The sequence below is a fragment of the Sabethes cyaneus genome, chromosome 2 (genome assembly GCF_943734655.1).
Source record: "Sabethes cyaneus chromosome 2, idSabCyanKW18_F2, whole genome shotgun sequence".
NCBI lineage: Eukaryota > Metazoa > Arthropoda > Insecta > Diptera > Culicidae > Sabethes > Sabethes cyaneus.
In genome coordinates this window covers 192977160-192997711 of record NC_071354.1, presented here as the reverse complement: position 1 = coordinate 192997711, position 20552 = coordinate 192977160, and the positions used below count along the sequence as shown (strand labels likewise).

Genomic DNA, 20552 nt, shown 5'->3' with positions numbered 1-20552 from the left:
ATACTTACAAACTGGGATGGCACAAGTGTTCCTCTGAATGAACGTGCAAGCCACATTTAGAGCGCACTATGCAGTACCGTTCCCGGCGTTGCTTGCAAAACACGTCACAAGGACTCCAGTCGGTGAACGCACTGTAGAACTTGGGATGTAAGGTGGGATATTTTGGATGCCGTCTTCTGCTCGGGTAGCCATGGCGGGGAGGATATTTGTGGATGACCTTACGCGCTTTATAATACCGGCGATCTATTCTGTCTGTGGCTAACGAGTTGTTTGCGCTGGGTGGAATGAGAAATTGTGATGGATGAGAAGGGCGTACACTCGACGTTTGATGGTGTACTGGAAGCGCAGGTACCGCCAGTAGGCTCCCCAGTGTTTGAACTCCCGAATTAGTCGATGCCGGAATGTGGAAGGCCTGCGAGAGAAGGAAAAATATGAAAATGTAACATTAGTTTTGATTTTATATTTCAATTTTTTGCAGTTATTTCGATTTCCGAAAAAAAGTACTTTAATCAAAATGATCATTATCGCAGCTTGACTTGAAAATTATATTTCACCCAGCATGAGGTTCATTTTCCTAAATGTTTAACAATCAATTCAGGAGTTCAAAGAAAAGTTTCTTCGCAACTAAGACGTGTACGATCACTATCTCACCACGCATCCGACTACACCTTCCGGACAGGCCTTTTTTACAAGTTGCATTTCCTTATTTCGCGTCATCGGACATCGTTTTCGTGGGTGCAACAGCCAGCTGTAGCCTATCGTAATCTATCATTGCAGATATCACACGAACAACTGGCCGCCTGGGGGGCCTTGAAACAAGTCTCGTCACGTCGATCTAGGCCAGGGCGGAAGGTGAACTCAATTTCCACCAATCCGCACTAGGTAACGAGTTCGTGAAACGACTAATAAACTACCAAACAGGACAGTCCCATTTGTCGTTCAGAAAATTTGATTAATTCAGTCACTAATCTTTGTCATTTTGATCGCTTTCCTAGCATGTAACAATCGTTTGCATTCAACATGGGCGAGAGTTGCATTCAACTAGTGGTAATCCATATTCATGAGATGCAATTTTTTATGCAGAACACCCATCTGTGTTGCCGAAGGGGATCTGTTTCTCCAACATCAAGAAAGCATTCCATCACATTCAAATTTACACGGTTCGGAACTCAAAGCAAACGAAACCTTAACTAATTACAACAACCCAGTTTCGAACTGTATAATAGTCCAGCAGCGCAGCTGCAGCAAGTTTGTATATCTTAATGGGTTCTTCACGAGCGGAATTCTAATGATGCCTGGACCAGTTTTCTCAGCTCAGCACCGAAAAGGTTGCAAAGGTCGGAATGAACTATGCCGTTGAACCTGTGTTCACATTGACTTAAGACCCGCCAAACTGAACGATGTAAACATAATTGTGTTTTCCGTCCGGCAGGTCCCGTAACCGTAATCGTGACACATGCAATTTGCCGGAGCTCTAAAAGTTGAAATATTTGAATATCGCCGTTTAAGTGGCGACGTTTAAGAACCACACCGCCCGGGTTAACCCGGGTTCGGTTCGTGTTTGTTTGAAATTGCTCAGCTGGCATGGCTACAGCCGGCGAATTGTTGCGGAAAAATACTGCCCAAGGTGATAGGTCTATGGCATTTCAATTAAATAAGAATTATGTTGTGAAGGATTTGTTGTAAAAAGTGTTGCTGCACTGCAACAGTATTTCACGTGGGAAAAGCGGGGATAACTGTTGGTTTGGCTATTTAGTTGTCCTTATTTGACAAATGATTTCGACAAATCTGGCTTTAGTTTTCAGAAGGTCGCATAATGCATACAAAAGGGTTGAGTATGCAACCTTCTGAAAACTAAAGCCAGAAATGTGGGGTGACATTGCGATTCTCGTTTCGAGTGAATTCGTTTAACGTGGTCGAAACGAACCAAAATCACTCGAAACGAGAATCGCAATGTCACCCGTGGTTTCGAAATACCTTAATCCAATAACCTGCAAACTAAAAAGAGCGCCATTAATTCTGAAAAATATGATCAATCAGGTCAAAAAAAGGTAAGCGTGCAGTACAGCGTACAGTCTTAAATGATTCTACCTGTAAATAGGTTGGATTTAGTTAAAGCTAGGTTGAAACTACTCAAAGTGCCCTTAAATTTAATGGCCGAATCACGAATGGCCGGAGCCCAAATGGCCGAATTCCAACAACAGTCACAGAAGGCCGAATCACGAAAGGCCGAATCGCGGAAGGCCGAATCACGATAGCCCGAATCACGAGTGGCCGAATCACGAAAGGTTGAACTTACCCAGAATGCCTAAATAACTATTCAAAAATAAACATGAAATGGCAAACAGTTAACAAATAACTTTAATCAAACAAAAAATAAAGTAAGCAACACAACTTTTTACTATAAAAGAAAAAACCATACTTCGAGAACACCTTTGTTTAGCACTTGATAAAAGTGCAACTACGTCTACAAAAGTTTTATTGCTCATTTTGTGAGACCTTACACATTTTGAATAATTTATTTTTATCTATTTTTCTTAGCGAATTTGAAACATCCCCCTGAAAAACCTTTAAAATTTTCCCGTCTATTGCCTTTTGTTCCACTCGCAGTTCTGTGATGATCTGCGTCATTGATAGGCGAAGGAAAAAAGCATTACGTGAAATACTGTACCTTAGTTTCAGAAAAACAAGACATACTTTATACCTTATTTTTTATTTTGGTAGATATAGAGTATAGATGGTTGGTAAACGGCTGGATAATGCGGAATATAGACCCCATAGTGGTCGTTAGCCTCTTATCCAGCAACTCCGATCCCGACCTCCTCGTGATACCAGCCGGAATACGAGCAACTTTAGCGGAGATAACCAACCCCGGTAGAAACAAAGGTCGTATACTAACCGGGAAGGAGGTATAGTGAGTCTCGGCACTATAAGATGGCAGCCCCATCGCGAGACTCGGTAGTGTTGCCCCAATACGGCTACACACCTAAATTAAAAAACTAACAACATTCAAGCATATTCGGAGCGGAATATTCGGCATCGACCTAGGCGACGGAACAAGAACGACGAATGGAGACTCGGGACTTGGAACTGCAGTCGCTAAATTTCGCAGGTTGCGAGCGGGTGCTGATTGAACAGCTGGAACCCCGCATACTCGGCATCGTAGCTCTGCAGGAAATCTGTCGCAAAGGAGAGAAGGTATGGAAGATCCGTGGCGGAAAAAATAAAATAAATAAATAAAAGAAGCGTTCTACGCGAGGCTGGAGGCACGACAGCTGCTCGTCGCGGGACATCAAGATTGTCATCGGGGATATGAACGCCCAGGTCGGTAGGGAAGAAATGTATAGACCGGTGGTAGGACCCCATAGCCTGCACACCGACACAAACGATAACGGCCAACGATGTATAAACTTCGCAGCTTCCCGAGGCCTGGTGATCCGAAGCACCTTTTTCCCGCGCAAGGATATCCACAAAGCCACCTGGAGATCACCTGACCAACGTACAATGAACCAAATTGACCACGTTCTCATAGAGGGCCGGTTTTTCTCTAAAATTACGAACGTACGCTCCCGACGGGGTGCGGATATTGATTCTGACCATTACCTAGTAGCAGTACATGTGCGCTCAAAGCTGTCCACCGTATACCGGACACGACAAAGCCGCCCTCCTCGGCTGAACATCAGGCAGCTAGATAACCCACAAGCTGCTGAGAACTACGCGCGAGTACTGAATGAGGCACTGCCTTCTTCCGAGAAGTTAGGTGCTTCAAACCTCGAAGACGGTTGGGGCAGAATACGCTCGGCCATCGGAGAGGCCGCTACCGCGGCACTAGGTGTTGAGCCTCGGAGTACACAAAATGATTGGTCTGATGGGGAATGCCAACAAGCGGTGGGGGAGAAAAAAATGCTTGGAAAAATTATCTAAGTATTGCCACTAGAGAGAACCTGGCCAAATACCAACGAGCTAGGAACCAGTTGACCACGATCCTGAGGAGAAAAAAAGCGCCAAAAGGAGGACAGAGATCGTGAAGTATTAGAGCAACTATTCCGAGCTAATGACACGCGCAGGTTTTATGAGAAGGTGAACCAAACTCGGAAGGGCTACACACCGAAACCTGACATGTGTAGGGACGAGGGAGGGAATCTAATTACAAACGAGCGCGAGGTGGTCGACAGGGGGAAGCAGTTCTTCGATGAACACCTCAATTTTGAAGTCAATTTAGGAGCGCCCATGGAAGATAGTAATGTCCTAGCACCTGATCTACAAGAAGTCAAACGAGAAATCAGGCTGCTGAAGACCAATAAAGCCGCTGGGAAGGACCGCCTACCGGCAGACCTTTGTAAACATGGCGGAGAAACGCTAGCAAAGGCTCTACACTGGGTTATTTCGAGGATTTGGGAGGAGGAAAAGCTACCGGAGGAATGGATGGAAGGAGTAGTTTGTCCCATCTACAAAAAGGGTGATTGGCTAGACTGCTGCAACTATCGTGGTATTACGCTGGTAAACGCCGCCTATAAGGTTCTCTCCCAGATCCTGTTATGCCGGCTGTCACCGATAGCACAAGGTTTCGTAGGGAATTATCAGGCGGGTTTCATTGGGGGCTTGCGCAACTACGGACCAAATCGGCTCAGAGCAATGTTTGCTGGATCTTGTTACTGTAACTTGGCGCCCAATACTGCGGCTTGCTTCAGCGGGACAACCTTGGCACGACCACTACACAAACGATCCCGTCGTTGACAATGGTACGAAAATAGCAGTGAGCGCTCTTGGTGTACCACTCAGTGTGAACTGGGTGTGTGCCGTAAATACTTAAGATAGAGCAATACTTAGTTCAGTAATCTTGTGCATAATAATTTACTCTATAATTGCCCCATGCATAACATTTTCGAATTCTGCTTGGTTGAGATGTTACAGTTAAATAAGCAAAATAGGTGCACTGAGTGCAGAACAGCCCTACCTGCCGGTATAAAATAGACCCCATAGTGATCTTTAGCCACTTTTCTGGCAACTTCTATCCCTGCCTTCTCGTGGTGCCAGCTGGAATACAAGTAACTTTAGCGGAGGCCGGGTAACCAACCCCGATGGAAACTAAGATTGTCCGTAGACCGACAGAGAAGGAGGCACTAAGGAAACTATGATTATCCTTAGACCGACAGAGAAGGAGGCACTCATGCGAACGCTGAGTGTAGCTACGAGGAATAGCCTTGTAAGCCTTGACCGAGTGTTCCCGTGTCAGGGGCGGTTCACACTTCAGGTTAGGAGCGACTGTCTGATCTGTAGTGGGCGGCTGAAATAAGAAATGTGGTATTTCAAGATCGATATCGGGTATATGAACACCCAGGTTTATAGGGAAGAAATATGAACCCGTTGGCTTGGAAAAATAATCTGAGCATTGTCATTAAGGAGAATTTGGCCAAATACCGACGAACAAAGAACCAGTTAACCTCGATTCTGAGGAGTAAAACACGCCAGAAGGAGAACATAGATCGTGAAGAATTTGAACAACTATTCCGCCAATAGCACACGCCAGAAGGTGAACCAAATTCGTGAGTGCTATACATACGAATCCTTGACATGTGTAGAACGAAGGAAGGGAATCTGATTACAAACGAGCGCAAGAGGGTCGACAGGTGAAGCAGTTCTTCGATAAACACGTATCAGTAAAGTTCAATAAAAATATATGAGTCTGGCATTAAAGATTTTCCCTGAGCTCTGGCGCCATACATGAAACTTACAGTCTTTCTTTGTATTAGTAACGACGTTCCGTTATTGATCCTGCACCGATCAAATTATGGTCCTCCTATGGATTATCCTTCCTGAGCTATCGTTCTCTAATCCTCTCGAGTCAACAGCGCATAATCACCGGATACAACGTTTGCTCTGGAACCTACGGCCTTTTGCTGGTTCTCTGCGGAAAATAGTTATGGCAATTCTTTCGTTTGGGCATTGTGTCTGTCACATTTTACTATCTTCACTATATCAGCTCATTTGTTCACTTGATACAGCTCGTGGTTCATGGGTCAGTGTCACACATCATTTTTCATTTTACCGCCAACTATTAATCGCAGAATTTCTCGCTCGAAAACCCCAAAATACCAAGTACTCGTCAATCAGTTCTCTTCAGCGTTTATGATTCATGCTCGTAAACAGGGATGGTTCGATCACTTTGACTCAATTTTGATTCATTTAACAGTACCGTCTCAGCCTAGTAAAATTTGACAAAGTTATGTATGGAGTTTTGTTGTAGCTTTTGTATTTAGTCATTAGTGACCAAGTGAACTTAGTTACCAAAGAGCTACTAGCATCGTAGCACCGTAACTACACTATCACTGAGAGAATTATTATTTAGTAGTGCAGTTTTGTAAGATTTTGTAAATTACGGGACTTCAGTTGGTTACGTAATTCATAGAAAGCCTGATCCGCGCTGGCCATTAATCGTTTTACTCCGTGGCTTATCATCCTTGTCACATACGCACCAAGGTTTATGAATTTCTCTACTAGCTCATATCGTTCCTCATCCAACTTCACCTAGGCACCACAACCATTTGCATTCCCACGATTGCTACTTGTAACCATGTACTTCGTTTTGGTATTTCTAATGGTAACTCCCAATCTACAATCTTCCAATGTAGTTGCTTTCAACTTTTAACACTAAACATTCACTTGGTAACTGCACGAATATTTTTTCCTAATAGATAAAAAATGCCGCGGTTTTCGATAGATTATCGTTAATATTTTTCTCGATAAAAAGATAAATAGTGGAGCAACCAGCTTTGCATTATGTTTTAAATACTTCTTCTGATAAAAATTAACCGCACTAACAATTAGGGTTTTATTATACTCTTATGATGGCATTTAAGACCAGGACTGGTCATTAAAACGCCATAAGAACATAATAAAACTCACACAGTTGCTTGGGCGCCTAGTTAAGCTTCGAAGTACGATGCTGGTCTGACCAGCCAGTCGTCGTATGTTCGAATCTCGGCTGAACGGTGTGACTAGAGTCAGTGTGATCGTTGCACTAGCCCCGTAACTGTTCTGTACTCTTTTTTTTTTCATGTGTGGACTCATCACTGCGACCAATATAGTTGATCTATTGTAATATCGCCCGGGTGTTTGCTGTATGACCTGCACTGTATTTCTTTTTGCTATAATCGCTATTAAATGAGCGATATGCTTATTAAATTTTATGCGTGCTTGTGTGTATTGGGGTTTACCCTTCCTTCAAAGCTTGATCTACTTTACCCACTTATTTCTCGCTGCCAGCACTATTCCATATTATAGCCGTCCCTGGCGAGGACTCCTTCGTTCCTCTGACCACTACACTTAACTATTGGAGGGACTTTTCAACTGTCAAGAGGCTTTAGTAGGTAAATTTAGAATTCAGCATGAAGAAAGGGTAAATGAGGGGAGGGGCCTGAGAATAAACCCATGCTAAAGTCACTTGACAGCGAATGGCTTGATTCTACTAAGATTCGAACCCACGACCACTCGCTTGTCAAAGCAGACTCGGTAACCTTGCGGCTACGGAGGCCCCCGTCCTGTACTCTAATAACCAGCTACGAAGTCTATCGATAAATAAGGGTCAAGCCTTAAAGACGTTCATAATCCAAGGTTTTGCCTTTTTCTAATAAAAACAGTTAGGGGGAATAGTGTACGCTATAAAAATGTTTTTGCCCCATTTGGCTCAGCTAGGCCCGCGGTCGTTTTAGTATTAAAAACCTCCCGATAATGCTGACGTCATCCGTAAAACGAAGAAACATGATCTCATGCTGATACTCACGGTCTTTTCCACGTTTGCTCTTCGTATTGCTTCTTCGCTGGTAATGTTGAATGGTATGTTAGAGGGTACATTCCCTTGTTTTAGTACACTCAACAACGTTACAAAACGGCAGAGGTCTCATCCGCTATTCCGACGCAGGATTTTGAACTATTTAGCATCATACAAATAAGCTTTACTAGCTCCGTCAGAAAACCATGTTCTAACATTATCTGTCACAGAATATTTCGCTTGACTGAATCGTACGTAACCTTAAAATCAACAGTAGTCTAGTAATTGACGCAGGAAAAATAGTTAATCCGTCGTGAAGCAATTCTCATAAAAACTAGCTTGGTATTCACCGACGGAGGACTCCGCTAACGGTTTAAGGTTACAGAACAAGATACGAGAGAGCATCTTATAGGTAAAATTTCATTTCATTTATTTCATTTCATTTATTTATTCAACATCAACAGACTACAATTGTCCTAATGATGGTTTCTTATACTATTACTAATCACACAGTCAAATAATTACAAATATACCCAGATTTTCTTAAAAATTTTCGGCGGATAGTTTCACGTGACAGATTAAAATCAAAGTCAGCGGCAACTCTATTGAAAACTCGCTGTACTCCGGTCATAGCACTGTTTTGTCCATAGTTGGTGCGTTGAAACGGTAGTCGCAGCATTACGTCATTCCGCAGTGCCCTGGAACGTACATTCAGATTAATCGTACCTAAGATGGCAGGACAATCGATTCTTCCCTGCAACATATCAGCAGCAAACAAAGCTCTCGCGACGTTCCTTCGCGCCTGAAGTGTCTCCAAATGGATCAACCGGCATCGTCTCTCGTAACTCGGCAATCGGAACGGATCTAGCCAAGGTAGATGACGGAGCGCAAAACGTAAGAAGCGGCGTTGAATCGACTCAATCCTAGCAACTCCGTTTTGGTAATACGGATGCCAGACGATGGAACCGTTTTCGAGAGTCGAACGGATGAGTGAGCAGTATAATGCCTTAAGACAATACACGTTGGTGAAGCCTTTAGCGATGCGGAAATGAATCCTAGAGTTCTGGATGCTTTGTCCATAATGTAGGAAATGTGTCGTCTAAACGATAACTGACTGTCCAAGGTAATGCCGAGATCTTTCACTTGGTCGACACGTTGGATTTCAGTACCAACGAGCTTGTAGTTGAAAATCACTGGTTGACGGATTCGGGCGAAAGAAATAATGGAGCATTTTTCAGGATTCACGTGCATGCAGTTCAAGTTACACCAATCCATAAAGGTGTCAAGCTCTCGTTGAAGGCGGATTGCATCGACATTGGAGCGAATCCTCAAGTAAATCTTCAGATCATCGGCGTAGGATAAACGAGGGCCTTCAAGAACGTGGTTGACATCATTAAAGTATAGCAGGAAGATTAACGGTCCCAAATGACTGCCTTGTGGGATTCCAGACGAAGCCGAAAATGCATTAGATTGAAAACCTTCAACCGTCACAATCAGTTTACGACCTACGAGATAGGAATTAAACCAACGCAGCACACTTCCGCTGATACCGAGTCTTTCCAATTTGGTAATTGCAATAGCATGATTGATTTTGTCGAACGCCGCAGATAAATCAGTATAGATGACGTCCGTTTGAACACGGTCCGCTAAGCTTTCCGCAATATATGATGTGAGACACATGAGATTTGTAGTGGTTGATCTGCCGGCGATGAATCCATGTTGATCATCACTTAGGTATTGTTTACAGTGTGACAGCAGCGGAGTCATGATTACAAGCTCGAATAACTTCGAAATGGCACATAATGGTGAGATTCCTCGGTAGTTATTGATGTCTTTCCGATCTCCTTTCTTATGAACAGGAAATATATGGGCAGTTTTCCATACGGACGGAAATACCCCGCCCGCTTGAGACGGACAGGCTAAACACCAGCTGAAGGGGGATAAGTAGGTCAGCGATGTGCTTTTTTAAAAACTCAGACGGTATGCCATCTGGGCCGGCTTTAGTCGAAGATTTTAATATTGAGGCGGCTCTAGAGATCATTGTTTCGTCGATATTAAGAGTACCCAGCGTATTCGCAGTCATTAGCGCAACATTGTTGACAGCCTGAGTAACTTGGTCGTCTGGGATCACTTCATCGCAAAACGTTCGCCCGAATTTATCAGCAAATAGTTGACGGAAATTTATCAATATATAGTTCCTTCGATAGTTTTTGCACTCGAACCGACGTTCTCTTTTAAGAATAGTCTAATACTAGTGTAAGTTAGAAACTTCTGCGTTACCGTCCAATAAGTATATGAATTGTACAAGTACTTGTAGTCGATAAAAACTTCGCTATATCCAACACTAGCAATATTGAAAAAATACAAAGCTTTATTATTAAGGATTGTCGAATAATTAATTATTGTATAAAATTTTAAAACAACATTAATATTGTTGAAAATTCTGAAAACGTTATGAAAATTAATTCATTTGCCAATAAAATAACGTTCAATAAGTTTTGCAACAAGGTGACCAACTCATTTAAAAAGTTTTTCTCAGACGTTGCGACGCTACCCACCTGGAGACTATTCATACGATCAACGATACTGTTACTAGACAAACTAAAACCAGGTCATCATAACCTGTCAACACGGTGGAAACAGATAATCGTCGATAAAGGTGCCAACTAAGATGTAAATACAAATTACTTTCGCCATTACAATCACTTGCATTTTGTTTTATCTCCAGACACATGATCAACCGCACTCAGTTGTTTTATTTACCTTTTCAGTATGCATATGTATCTTATGATTTTTTTTATTTCACAAAAGCAGAGACCCACTAACAACTGGCATTCAGCCGAAGTGCTGCACTACGCGCGCAGTCGAAACACTCCAAAGCTCGGCTCTCCGGCAGACCGGTTGGAGTCGTGATTTATTTACAAGCATAGTCAGTTCATAAATCAAAAGTGACTTGAACCGAAAAAGGAAAACGGTCGCTGCTGGCCGGTTGTCAGACTAGGGGATATATTCGATGCGGTATTTTGCTTAACAATCCGAATCATAGTTAACAGGTTTGAAGACACGGTTTGGCAGTTTCGGTAAAGTGCCAAAATTGGCAGATGCTCTTGGCTTGAAATATGTCAAAATAGACACTTTAAGCGAATTGATTTCTCTTACACTATTTTTTTATAAACTGCTTCAAATTTATTTAAATTAGCCTTGTTACTACTGGTTTAACTATGGTGCATGCAGGTACGAGCCGAGAATGCGTTAGCTTCCAATACCGCAGACCACCGCTTGATGCGATGGAAGAAACAACTACCAACCAGAACCTAGTCGGTATGTGGGAAAACAACTTGTTGCCGTGAAATACCTACGCCTACCCGACGGTAGTATACGGCTTTTATGGAGTTTTTATATTGTGTCATCGAATCTATATTCTAATTGCACCCATCTGATAGCGATGTTGAAATCATACAGTGGTAAAACGTGCTTGCCGGTCACTGATCTTCATTCATAAAGCAGTTATTTCTTCTCAGCAGCTTCTGTCGCCCTTAAATCTTGCTGTCTGTGAGTTGCCTCTGTAGGAAGGCCATTCCGTCACAACCACCGCACCATCCACCGGTGCGGTCGTAGGAGGGCAACAGTGCGATGCGATCACTCCCAACACGGTGTCCGTCATCAATATTTATAACTTCTTGTTCGGTTAGCCCTAATGCATGTCCTAGGCGGTACCTGGAGAGAATATTTCAGATTGTTTGGACTTTTACAAATGGGCTTCTATGCAGCAGCTAGGAATAATAATAATATAAATTGGTAATTCTGTTTGTGTTCTCCATTAGATTATATAACTAAAAGTAGTTGGATTTACCGAACAAAGTAAACCATTTATTTAATATTGAGTCCTATTGAGGGTCGCCATACAAAAATTAAAAAATTTTGTGCCTCTTTGGACATTTCACTAATTTTCAGTCCAAAAAGAATGTTGACCTGATTATGAATCGAACTCATTGTCACTACCATTTACAAGAGCTAAACATTGGTCAACTAAAGCTCGGAAAAGATGCTGTGGCTGAACATGCCGAAAGGTTCAAACCACCATACCAGACATTTGTTCGATCAAATGGAACTGTCACTATTTTGTCAAACCGGCATCTCAATTTCGTTTCAACAAAAACATTTACTGAAACTCAGACAAAAGCATCACTTAATTATGCACAAATCATTAGTTAATCCTCTCAAATCGATCGACCCTAAACCACGAGCGAAAGCAGAACGGCAGCAGGCCGAACGGTAATTCGATCGGATTATGGCCGCCTTCACGATCGTAGAAAGCGTTGAGCACTTCATCGAGTTGCGTCGTCGTTCCCTGCATCATTGCATAGGTAAGTCTCTATCCAGCGTAGCTGGCCAGTTGTTAGCCAGCTGACGACTTCATTGGCCGTCAACAAACTGTCCACACCAAAGTCTTGGTCGGCGCGGAATCGGTCACAACAATCACGGGACTGCACACAAATAACGGATTTGGTCATCAACCCACGCCACTAGACCAGCACGATGCGATGCGATGATGTCCACGGCGGCGGGCATTCAACAACAACAACAACAACAACAACAACACACTGACCCTATTGGCTTACGGAATGGTCCGAACATGCAGCAGCAACAACGGTGAGATTAAATTGCAACATCGTCTCTGGCCACTTGAAGACTAAGTAATCTGATCCTTGTTTCACTTCTACGGACGGTCCGCGAATGGCAAACGGTAGCTTCTATTAAATCTGTACAAATTGCAGGGTAGTTTCCACCATGGAAGATGCGAGAGGAGACAATTTTACTTTAGGTTATAACTTAAATCAATTCCCTTTCTCTGGCTTTTGGTTTGTGGGGTCTGTTGCTGCTTCATTGTAATTACCTATTTCCGTTCTATCTAATAGAAATTATTTCAAACTAATTATCACATTACTACTGAGTCCATAATTCCAATGAAATTATTTTTTTAACGTTTTAAATCATCCTTTTTTCACTATTTTGACGTAAGACTACGCCAGGGTGTCATTCCATAATTTAGATGCTAGTTACCGTCACGAAAATATGAAATATTTTCAGCGCTATTAGCTCTGCCAATGTTTTTTCGTGGTTTAGATACCGATCGACTCATAATAGGTGTAGCAATTGTGTGATTTCTATTATAGCTACAATTTGTAGCTTTTTTTTATCAAACACTAGTTAGTCAAAATTGATGAAAAGTTTCAAGGTCAAATGTCCCCATACATTTTCTTCATGAGTGCTTTGCTTCCCAGTCAGGGACGACAGTTAAATACATCATTTGTTTACTGTGATTTCGATTACTTAACTTTTGAGAAAAAAAAGTGACAATCTCCTCGTCGCAACAGGTCGAAGATTCATTGAGACGATTAAACCTGATTCAATTTGATGTTTCTGCTTGGAAAGTAGGTCAGAAGAAGTGATAAAGTCCCCCAGTGTTGTGAAGCCCACACGTGTGGTCTAATTTTCTCACACAGGCGCACTCGTTCTAACGAACACACAATCATAAAGCTTGCTTCATTTAGAATTGGAACAAAATTTTGCTCATATTGTGGCGCTCTTGGTGGACGGATTAGGAAGTTCTTGGCGCCCACGTGTCGGAAATTTTGTTAGCTTCACCTATGTTTTTTGGACATTCCGCAAAATGACTGTATTTTGTAAACAAACAACATGGAAGCCAAAAGAAGGGAAAAAATTGTGCACAGTTATTGGGAAAATCGATTGTGGTCAGCATCTAGGCTAGCTAAACAGCTGAAATTGCCTAGAAATACCGTATGGCGTGTTATCAACCGGTATAAGGAAACATTGACAACAATTCGGAAGCCTCAAGCCAATCTTCGGAGTGGAACTGTCGACCGGAAACTGTGTGGTAAGATTTTGAATACCATCAAGAGGAATCCCAATCTGTCGGACGGTGGTTTGGCCAAAAAATTCAGTGCTGCCACAGTACGGTAAGGAGAATTCGACTCATGGATGGAATCAAGTCGTATCGAGCTAGGAAACAGCCAAAGCGAACCATAAAACAGAATAGTGTGACCAAAATCCGTGCTCGAAAGCTATACGACCGGGTGCTAACCAAGTTCGACGGGTGTCTTCTGATGGACGAGGACTTCGGGCAAATGTCAGATCAAAAATTTTGCTTGGCAATGGCTTGGGGGAATGTTCCAAGCAAATTTAAATTTGTTTTTTCCGACAAATTTGCACGCAAATTTATGATTTAGCAGGGCATTTGCAGCAGTGGCAGAGAAACGAAAGTTTTCGTTACAAATAAGACAATGACGTCGGAACTGTACTAAAAGAAGTGTCTCCAAAACTAATTCTGCCGTTCATTCAACCCCCCACCATCCCGTGATGTTTTGGCCACCCAAGCAACACAGTTTCGGCACTTCTTGTTGCAGCAACTTATTTATGACTAAAATTAGTGATATATCGGTTACTATAACTGGTTTGTAACAACTGTGCTAGTAGGGCAGATTTGGCAAGCTGTCATTATAGCAAAGTCATTCATGAATGGTATGCAGAGAAAGGGGTCCAGGTTGTTCCGGAAGACCCTAGCCCCCAGTTCCGTCCTATTGAGAAATACTGGGCAATCATGAAGTGGAGACTCAAGGCAAAGGGAAAAGTTGTCAAAGACGTCAATCAGATGAAGACCTGGTGTAATAAGATAGCCAAAACGATGGACGGAGAAAGTGTGCGCCGCCTAATGAGCCATATTACAGGAAAAGCTCGAGAATTCCTTCGAAACCGTGACGAATAATTTTATCCGAATTTTTTCTTAAAAGTATGAAGAAAATGCTACATTTGTGTAAGAAAAGATCTTGAATTCAATAATAAATAACTGAAATACACGCAATTGTTTTTGTTCCAATACTATCTGAAGTAAGCTTTAAGCATCCCTTTCGAATTCTCGCTCTTATTTATTAATGCACTGCGACGAGTTTTCGCGATTGTGTATTTAGGTGACAGCCACGGTCGTCGCTCTCACTCGTCATTGCAGCCTGAACTGCTGATACTGATCACTCGCGAAAGCTCGCACTTCCGCCCGTGGATGTCGAAGGTGAAGATAAAGTAGAAAAGAAAAAGTAATGCAAAATCTCTATCCTAGTGTGCCGCTAGCCTACACGGACAGCTCACGAGTTCATTGACTCGCGAGTGGGCTATGCAGAAAGATGATATGAGGCTATGCGTTCGCGAGTGTGTAAGTAGCAGGATGTTTGCACATAGCAACGGCGGCTTTTTTACATTACGCTTGCGTGAGTGGCGTAAGCATTGAATGCTATGTTTCTCATACTGAAGCATCTTCTGAAGCACTGAAGTTCCCTACGATTACAAGATTACTTTCGATCGCGATTAAACCTAAACCAACTTGATGTATGTGTTGAGAAAGAGCATTACAACTGTAGTGGTTGTTTGTAATATGATTCTATATGTTTGCCATTTCATTGGAAGAGTACTGAAAGGGTATCTATTGTGTTGTCGCAAGGAAGTTCTACTAATAAATAGGGGTCGAAGTGGTAAAATAAATCAAACGTGAGGAATGGCTAGCAATAATTTTTTTTTTGACTTTTGTAAAGTTATAAGACAGCAATTTTATTGTTCTTGAGTTCCGGAGGAAATAAGGAAGCAGAAACTTTGAAAGTTTGCCACAAAATATATGATTTGACAAGTGATCGGTTAATGTGGCAAACGGAGTGCGCCGTTCGTGACTACCTGCACTGTAAAAGGGCAGATCTACTTCAAGGAATGTCTACAAAAACGTCTGCTTCCTTTGTTGAAGCAACACGAGGGCCCTTCGATCTTCTGCCCAGATCTAGCTTCGTACCACTATTCAAAGGATGTCCTGGAGTGGTACGATGCCAACGAGATTACTTTGGTACCCAAGGACATGGACCCTCTCCCCCAACGCAGCAGAAACCCATCGAAACTCATTACTCATCGAAACCTACTGGGCCCATCGAAAACTACTGGGCTACTATAAAGCAGGCACTACGAAAGCATCCCAAGGAGGTCCAATCTGAGGAAGACATAAAGAAAACGTGAGTTTCCGTACAGAAGAAGCTGCAGCCAGATATTGTACAGAACCTTATGAGTGGAGTTAAGCGTAAATTGCGAGCATACGGGTGTGGTTTTGAAGTTGAATGAAATAAATAGGGTAGGTTGCTGCTTCGTCGTAATTGCCTATTCCCGTCCTATCCAACACAAATTATTAAAAATATCAGCATTTTTATGACACACAATGCAAAACTAGGTTTTTCCTAATATTTTAGTTTCATGTCTACCATACGCGTTAGCTTCGTAAACATTGTTGTGAGTTTTAATTCGAACGATGTAAAATTTTGATGGACGGATTTTAAAACGCTACGACGAATTTAAGAAATAAAGTCAGTTGCGTAATTTCTATAAGGCCATTGCAAATTATTTTTACAGTTTTTGTCAACCCCCCCAAACCCCCCCCCCCCATGGAAATTGGCTTGAAAAACCGGGGGTTAATTTTTTTTATAAAATCAGTTGTCTATGGGCTCTATAGACTCAAAAATTCGAAAAATGAGCGTACGAGTTGAGTTAACGCACGAAATAGAAATGGGAATTCAAACAGTGGAATTTCCGAAAATCAGCCAAAAAATTTTTTTTTCGTTTTTGTCTTTTTTCGTATGGTAGATTTAGAAAATAATAACGTATATATTAAAAGCAAGAATAGATTTGGTTTTCGCGTTTAAACTTTAGGTAAAAATGCCTAAAATATATTTTTTTGCTCGATTAAAAAATTTTCTTTGTTTTTTTTCGCCCGTCCCCCTTTAGTGGCCCAACACCGGACGGACAAAAGCTTTTTGAAATATTTGTAATGGCCTAATATGCTTTAATAATTGCTTTTCAGCGATTTCAAAGTTCACGGATCAGAAGGTAAGAGTGTTTTAGTCAAGATACTAAGATTCGAACCCACGATCACTCGCTTGTCAAGGCAGACTCGGTAACCTTGCGGCTACAGGGCCCCCTACCTGGTGTTTCACCGACTTTGAATTGACCTTTAATCGACCAGTCTGCTATCGGAACTGCAGAGCTCCAGTTCCTCCTGGTTGGCACTGGGAAGGGTTCCACCGGTGGTAATTCCATGTCAGTAAGTTTCGCAAAAGTGGTTTCAGCTCGGCTGGTTATCGGCCATACTCCAACGAAATTGGATAGTGCTTTCTTCTCCCCCAGTTTGAATAATTTGGCGACCTGGAGCTGGAAAGGAAGCTCTCGGGATTTAGCACATAGTGCTAACACCGGACTAGTCCGGAAGGCTCCGGTAGTTATTCGCAGGATGTCGTTGTAAACTGGTTCTATTATTTTGCGGACACTATAATTGCTTCTGTTGACAATCCATGGGAATTACTGGAAGGATAGTAACTTTGGCAACGTACATCAACGTTTTCCTTGTTCCTCCTGGTTCGCAGAAATTTTATTCGGTTCTAGCACCTCTTCTTGACGAACTTGGCGTGACTTTCGAATCGGAAATTTCTAGTTAGCGTCACTCCTAAGACTTTCATGTTATTCATCTCGGGGATACTCTTCCCATCCAGACGATTTTTGTGGAGCTTTTGGTGTTTCTTTTTTCGACAAATGTGCGAGTGGTTAGATTTTTTCGAGGCATTTCTGCCGTCCAAACGTCTACACATTTTACAGCCTTTTGGAGCACCCTTCCCACAGACTTGGCAGATGAAGATTTTCGCTTCATTTGGAATCCTGTCGAAGATAGAGTTCATGCCGATAAGGAAGAGAGTCACTGCCAATATTCAACCTTGTGGAACGCCGTTGGTTTGTTCCATTCGGTCCAATAACGCGCTTCCGACTGTCACTCGAAAGTATCTCCGTTTGAGCAGGTATATTTGATTTAAATTCTATAAATTTTTTCTTTTGATTTGCATCCTTCGACGAAATTAACGAATGCAAACCAATGTTTTGTTAGTTGTTAAAAAACTGATTAAAATTTAGATAAATCCATTCCATTCAAGAATGTTTTCTAGCTACGCCACTGATTGCATTGAAAATAACCAACATATTTTCTAAAGCGATCAACACATTAAAGTCATGATTGGTCACTTAAACACCATTGCATTCTCGAAGCTTCTCTTAGCTCAGCACATTTAGATATCTCAACAAACCGAACGCACAGGTAAAAAATTATGATGCTAATGAAGCGCGATAAGAGCCCATTCTGAAAATAAATGCGTCGATCAGGTGTAGAAATTGATTACATACAACGAACCGCTTAGACAGCGATTTCCCGTTCGTTGTATTTCATTAGCCCGATTGCAGCAGTTAGTGCTTGGAAAGCCTGTTTCGAAACACAGTCCACATCCACACGGCCAATCCTATACGAATCCTACTTGTTTGCAGGTTGGCTTTCGCTGCATGCAGCGCTGCAGCTAGTTTCATTATAGGAAAAGTTAAATAATTGCTTTCAGTTAATGTGGCTGCTCTGAAAGTGTTTTTTAACAAAAAACATAATCCACATATTTTAAAATACGATCATCAATGTTTATATGAATAGAAAAGCCATCTAATTAGGTGTTGGCACAAGCCGTCTCGAGCTTGTTGTGCCTACGAATCGAAAAACTTAAGACTGTCCTCCATCAAAGGAAAGCTTTACCGGTTTCATTCATGTCTTGATCTTTGCTTCCCTTCTCTATGGCCATTCATATGCTGTTTCCATGAATGAATGGTATGCTTTTATGAATGAACTTCGTTGGTTGGTTCATTGAACCAACATTGCGTATGCACGTGTGGGCATTACTGACTGGTGCTGGTACGGAGGAGTACCTGCTATAGCTATGCAATCCTTTCGAATGTAGTAAATTAGTTTGGTTCAAGGTGCGGTGAAATTACCGATTACCTGGTTTACGTATTCGAGCGCATGCTATAAATCAGCTGACCTAAAATAAAGGATTCCTTATCAGAAGCTCCAGATATTCGCACGTTATCTTTACAATTGGCGCTGAACCATAGCTGTACCGCATCAATCTGGTTATTGCTTTTTTGGAAATTATACCACAAAAACACATTAGTCACTGTGACGTTTCTTCTTACTAAGGCACGTGTGCGATAATGTTAGTTGGTACTCAAAAATTTTTTCAAAAGTATATTTTAACTTATCATACGTCGTCCTGCGGTCAAGCTTCAAACAATCGTTCCATCAAATTCAATGCATCCAATCTGTGTATCACCGTCCTTCAACCCAACTCGGATCATAACGGTGATGCCAGTGACGTCCACATCGATACTATCGTCCTGGAAGGTGTAATCGAACGGCTGACCGGCAACCAGTGGGCACGAGTCGATTCCATTGGCGCAAGCGTCAACAATCTCCGGCGGGGTCGGAATTCCCAAATCTAGACCACCGTAATAGAAGCTGATGTACGCTTCAACGCTGCCGGTAGATACTGGGCTGATAATGTTTCGTCCTATTGCTAGCATTGGCTGTCCCCTGGTAATAGTACACGGCAATGCGGTGCACCCTTCCACTTCGAAGGTTTCAGGGGTGGGCGCTCCGTTTGGGCCTGTTGAAATAAAGCACAATTGAAGGTGACTTATTGCTTATTTTCCCTTGTAGTATCTTGGTGTTTACAAGAGCGGAAGGGAGTTGGGCTGGCCAAGGCCAGCATCGGGAGCACGACGGTGAGTGCCAGCAATTTAATCATTTCTGCTTGAAAATCAAATGGAAACTTGTGGCCTTCTGTCAACTGCAGTCGTTTATATAGGAGAATTTAGAAACGTGTGGTCAAAATCAGCTGATTCTGATGGGATCTCGTGCCATTTTTATTGGGCGCATGTTATCGCAGTTGTCGATAAATAAGGATTTTGGTGAGTTGCATTTGATAAAGTCAATCGAATGTTCCACAGGGTGGGTAGCAACATGGCATCGATCATAAAATATCTGACTTTCTAGAGCGATGAAGTAAAAATCAGTGGTTTCTTCCTCTACTATTACCACTAGAATGTGGGCGGATGAGAGTAATACTGCCATGATTTTATGCTGCGTGATCGTTTCGTTTCAAGTTGGATTATCCGTTTATGACCACATTGGTCGTAAAGTGTAACAGCTGAGATTTACCAGGCCATCAATTAGCCGTAACATGTGTGGCCAAGGTTGCTTTTGATAATTTATTTTCTCTTTTAACCCATAAGAAAGAGTTACAAAATTGTTTACAAGCTGATAAGCTCACATTTTATTGTCCCGGTGAATTACATTTCAAGGCTAATTTTAAACTTTTCAGTTCAAAACCCGAACGAATAGTGTGCGAATATATTTAACAGTTATTTCATTCAGAAAAATAGTGTTAGTAAAATTTTTTAATCTACATCGCCATTCATCACCTGAATTCAAAGTCAGGGAACCGCACTCTGTTGTCGTCTGCGTTAAAGGCAACCCGCGCACTCGCAGCACTGAATGGAGCGAACAACCAACCGTAGGTGTTTCGCTGCGGCAACCTCCTCTTGCGAAACATTGCGTGGTTCAAACTATTTGCCTGCCTCTTACCGGTCGGTGCGGTGCGTGGTGGTGCCCTGAAAAGTATTCACCTGAGGAAAGCACAAGAAAGAAACAGGTTCCAACCAGCCCAACAGCAGCCGAAATGAGCTAATCTATAGACGGGACGTTAATTGATCGCCGGTAATCGAATTGACTTTACGAGCCGAGTCGCGTGCTCGTTCATGACGAGACGAGAACGGCAAAATACCATCTTCGTTGCGGTGGCCATGAGATGAATAACGA

The 20552-nt window shown here is 42.3% G+C and overlaps 1 protein-coding gene across 2 annotated transcripts in view; it reads right to left on the bottom strand.

Moving 5' to 3' along the window:
- LOC128733818 (uncharacterized) overlaps nt 1–20552 on the bottom strand; it is a 135490-nt gene that overhangs the window by 2509 nt on the left and 112429 nt on the right. Inside the window, exons 1-2 of one of the 2 annotated variants that reach the window (XM_053827629.1) lie at nt 652–811; nt 9–412 (exon numbers count right to left, since the gene is read on the bottom strand). In XM_053827629.1, coding sequence (XP_053683604.1) covers nt 9–412; nt 652–717 — 470 coding nt within the window. In that variant the 5' untranslated portion in view covers nt 718–811. Of the gene's footprint in view, nt 1–8; nt 413–651; nt 812–20552 lie in introns of those variants that run through there. The other variant, XM_053827628.1, reaches the window with a different exon arrangement.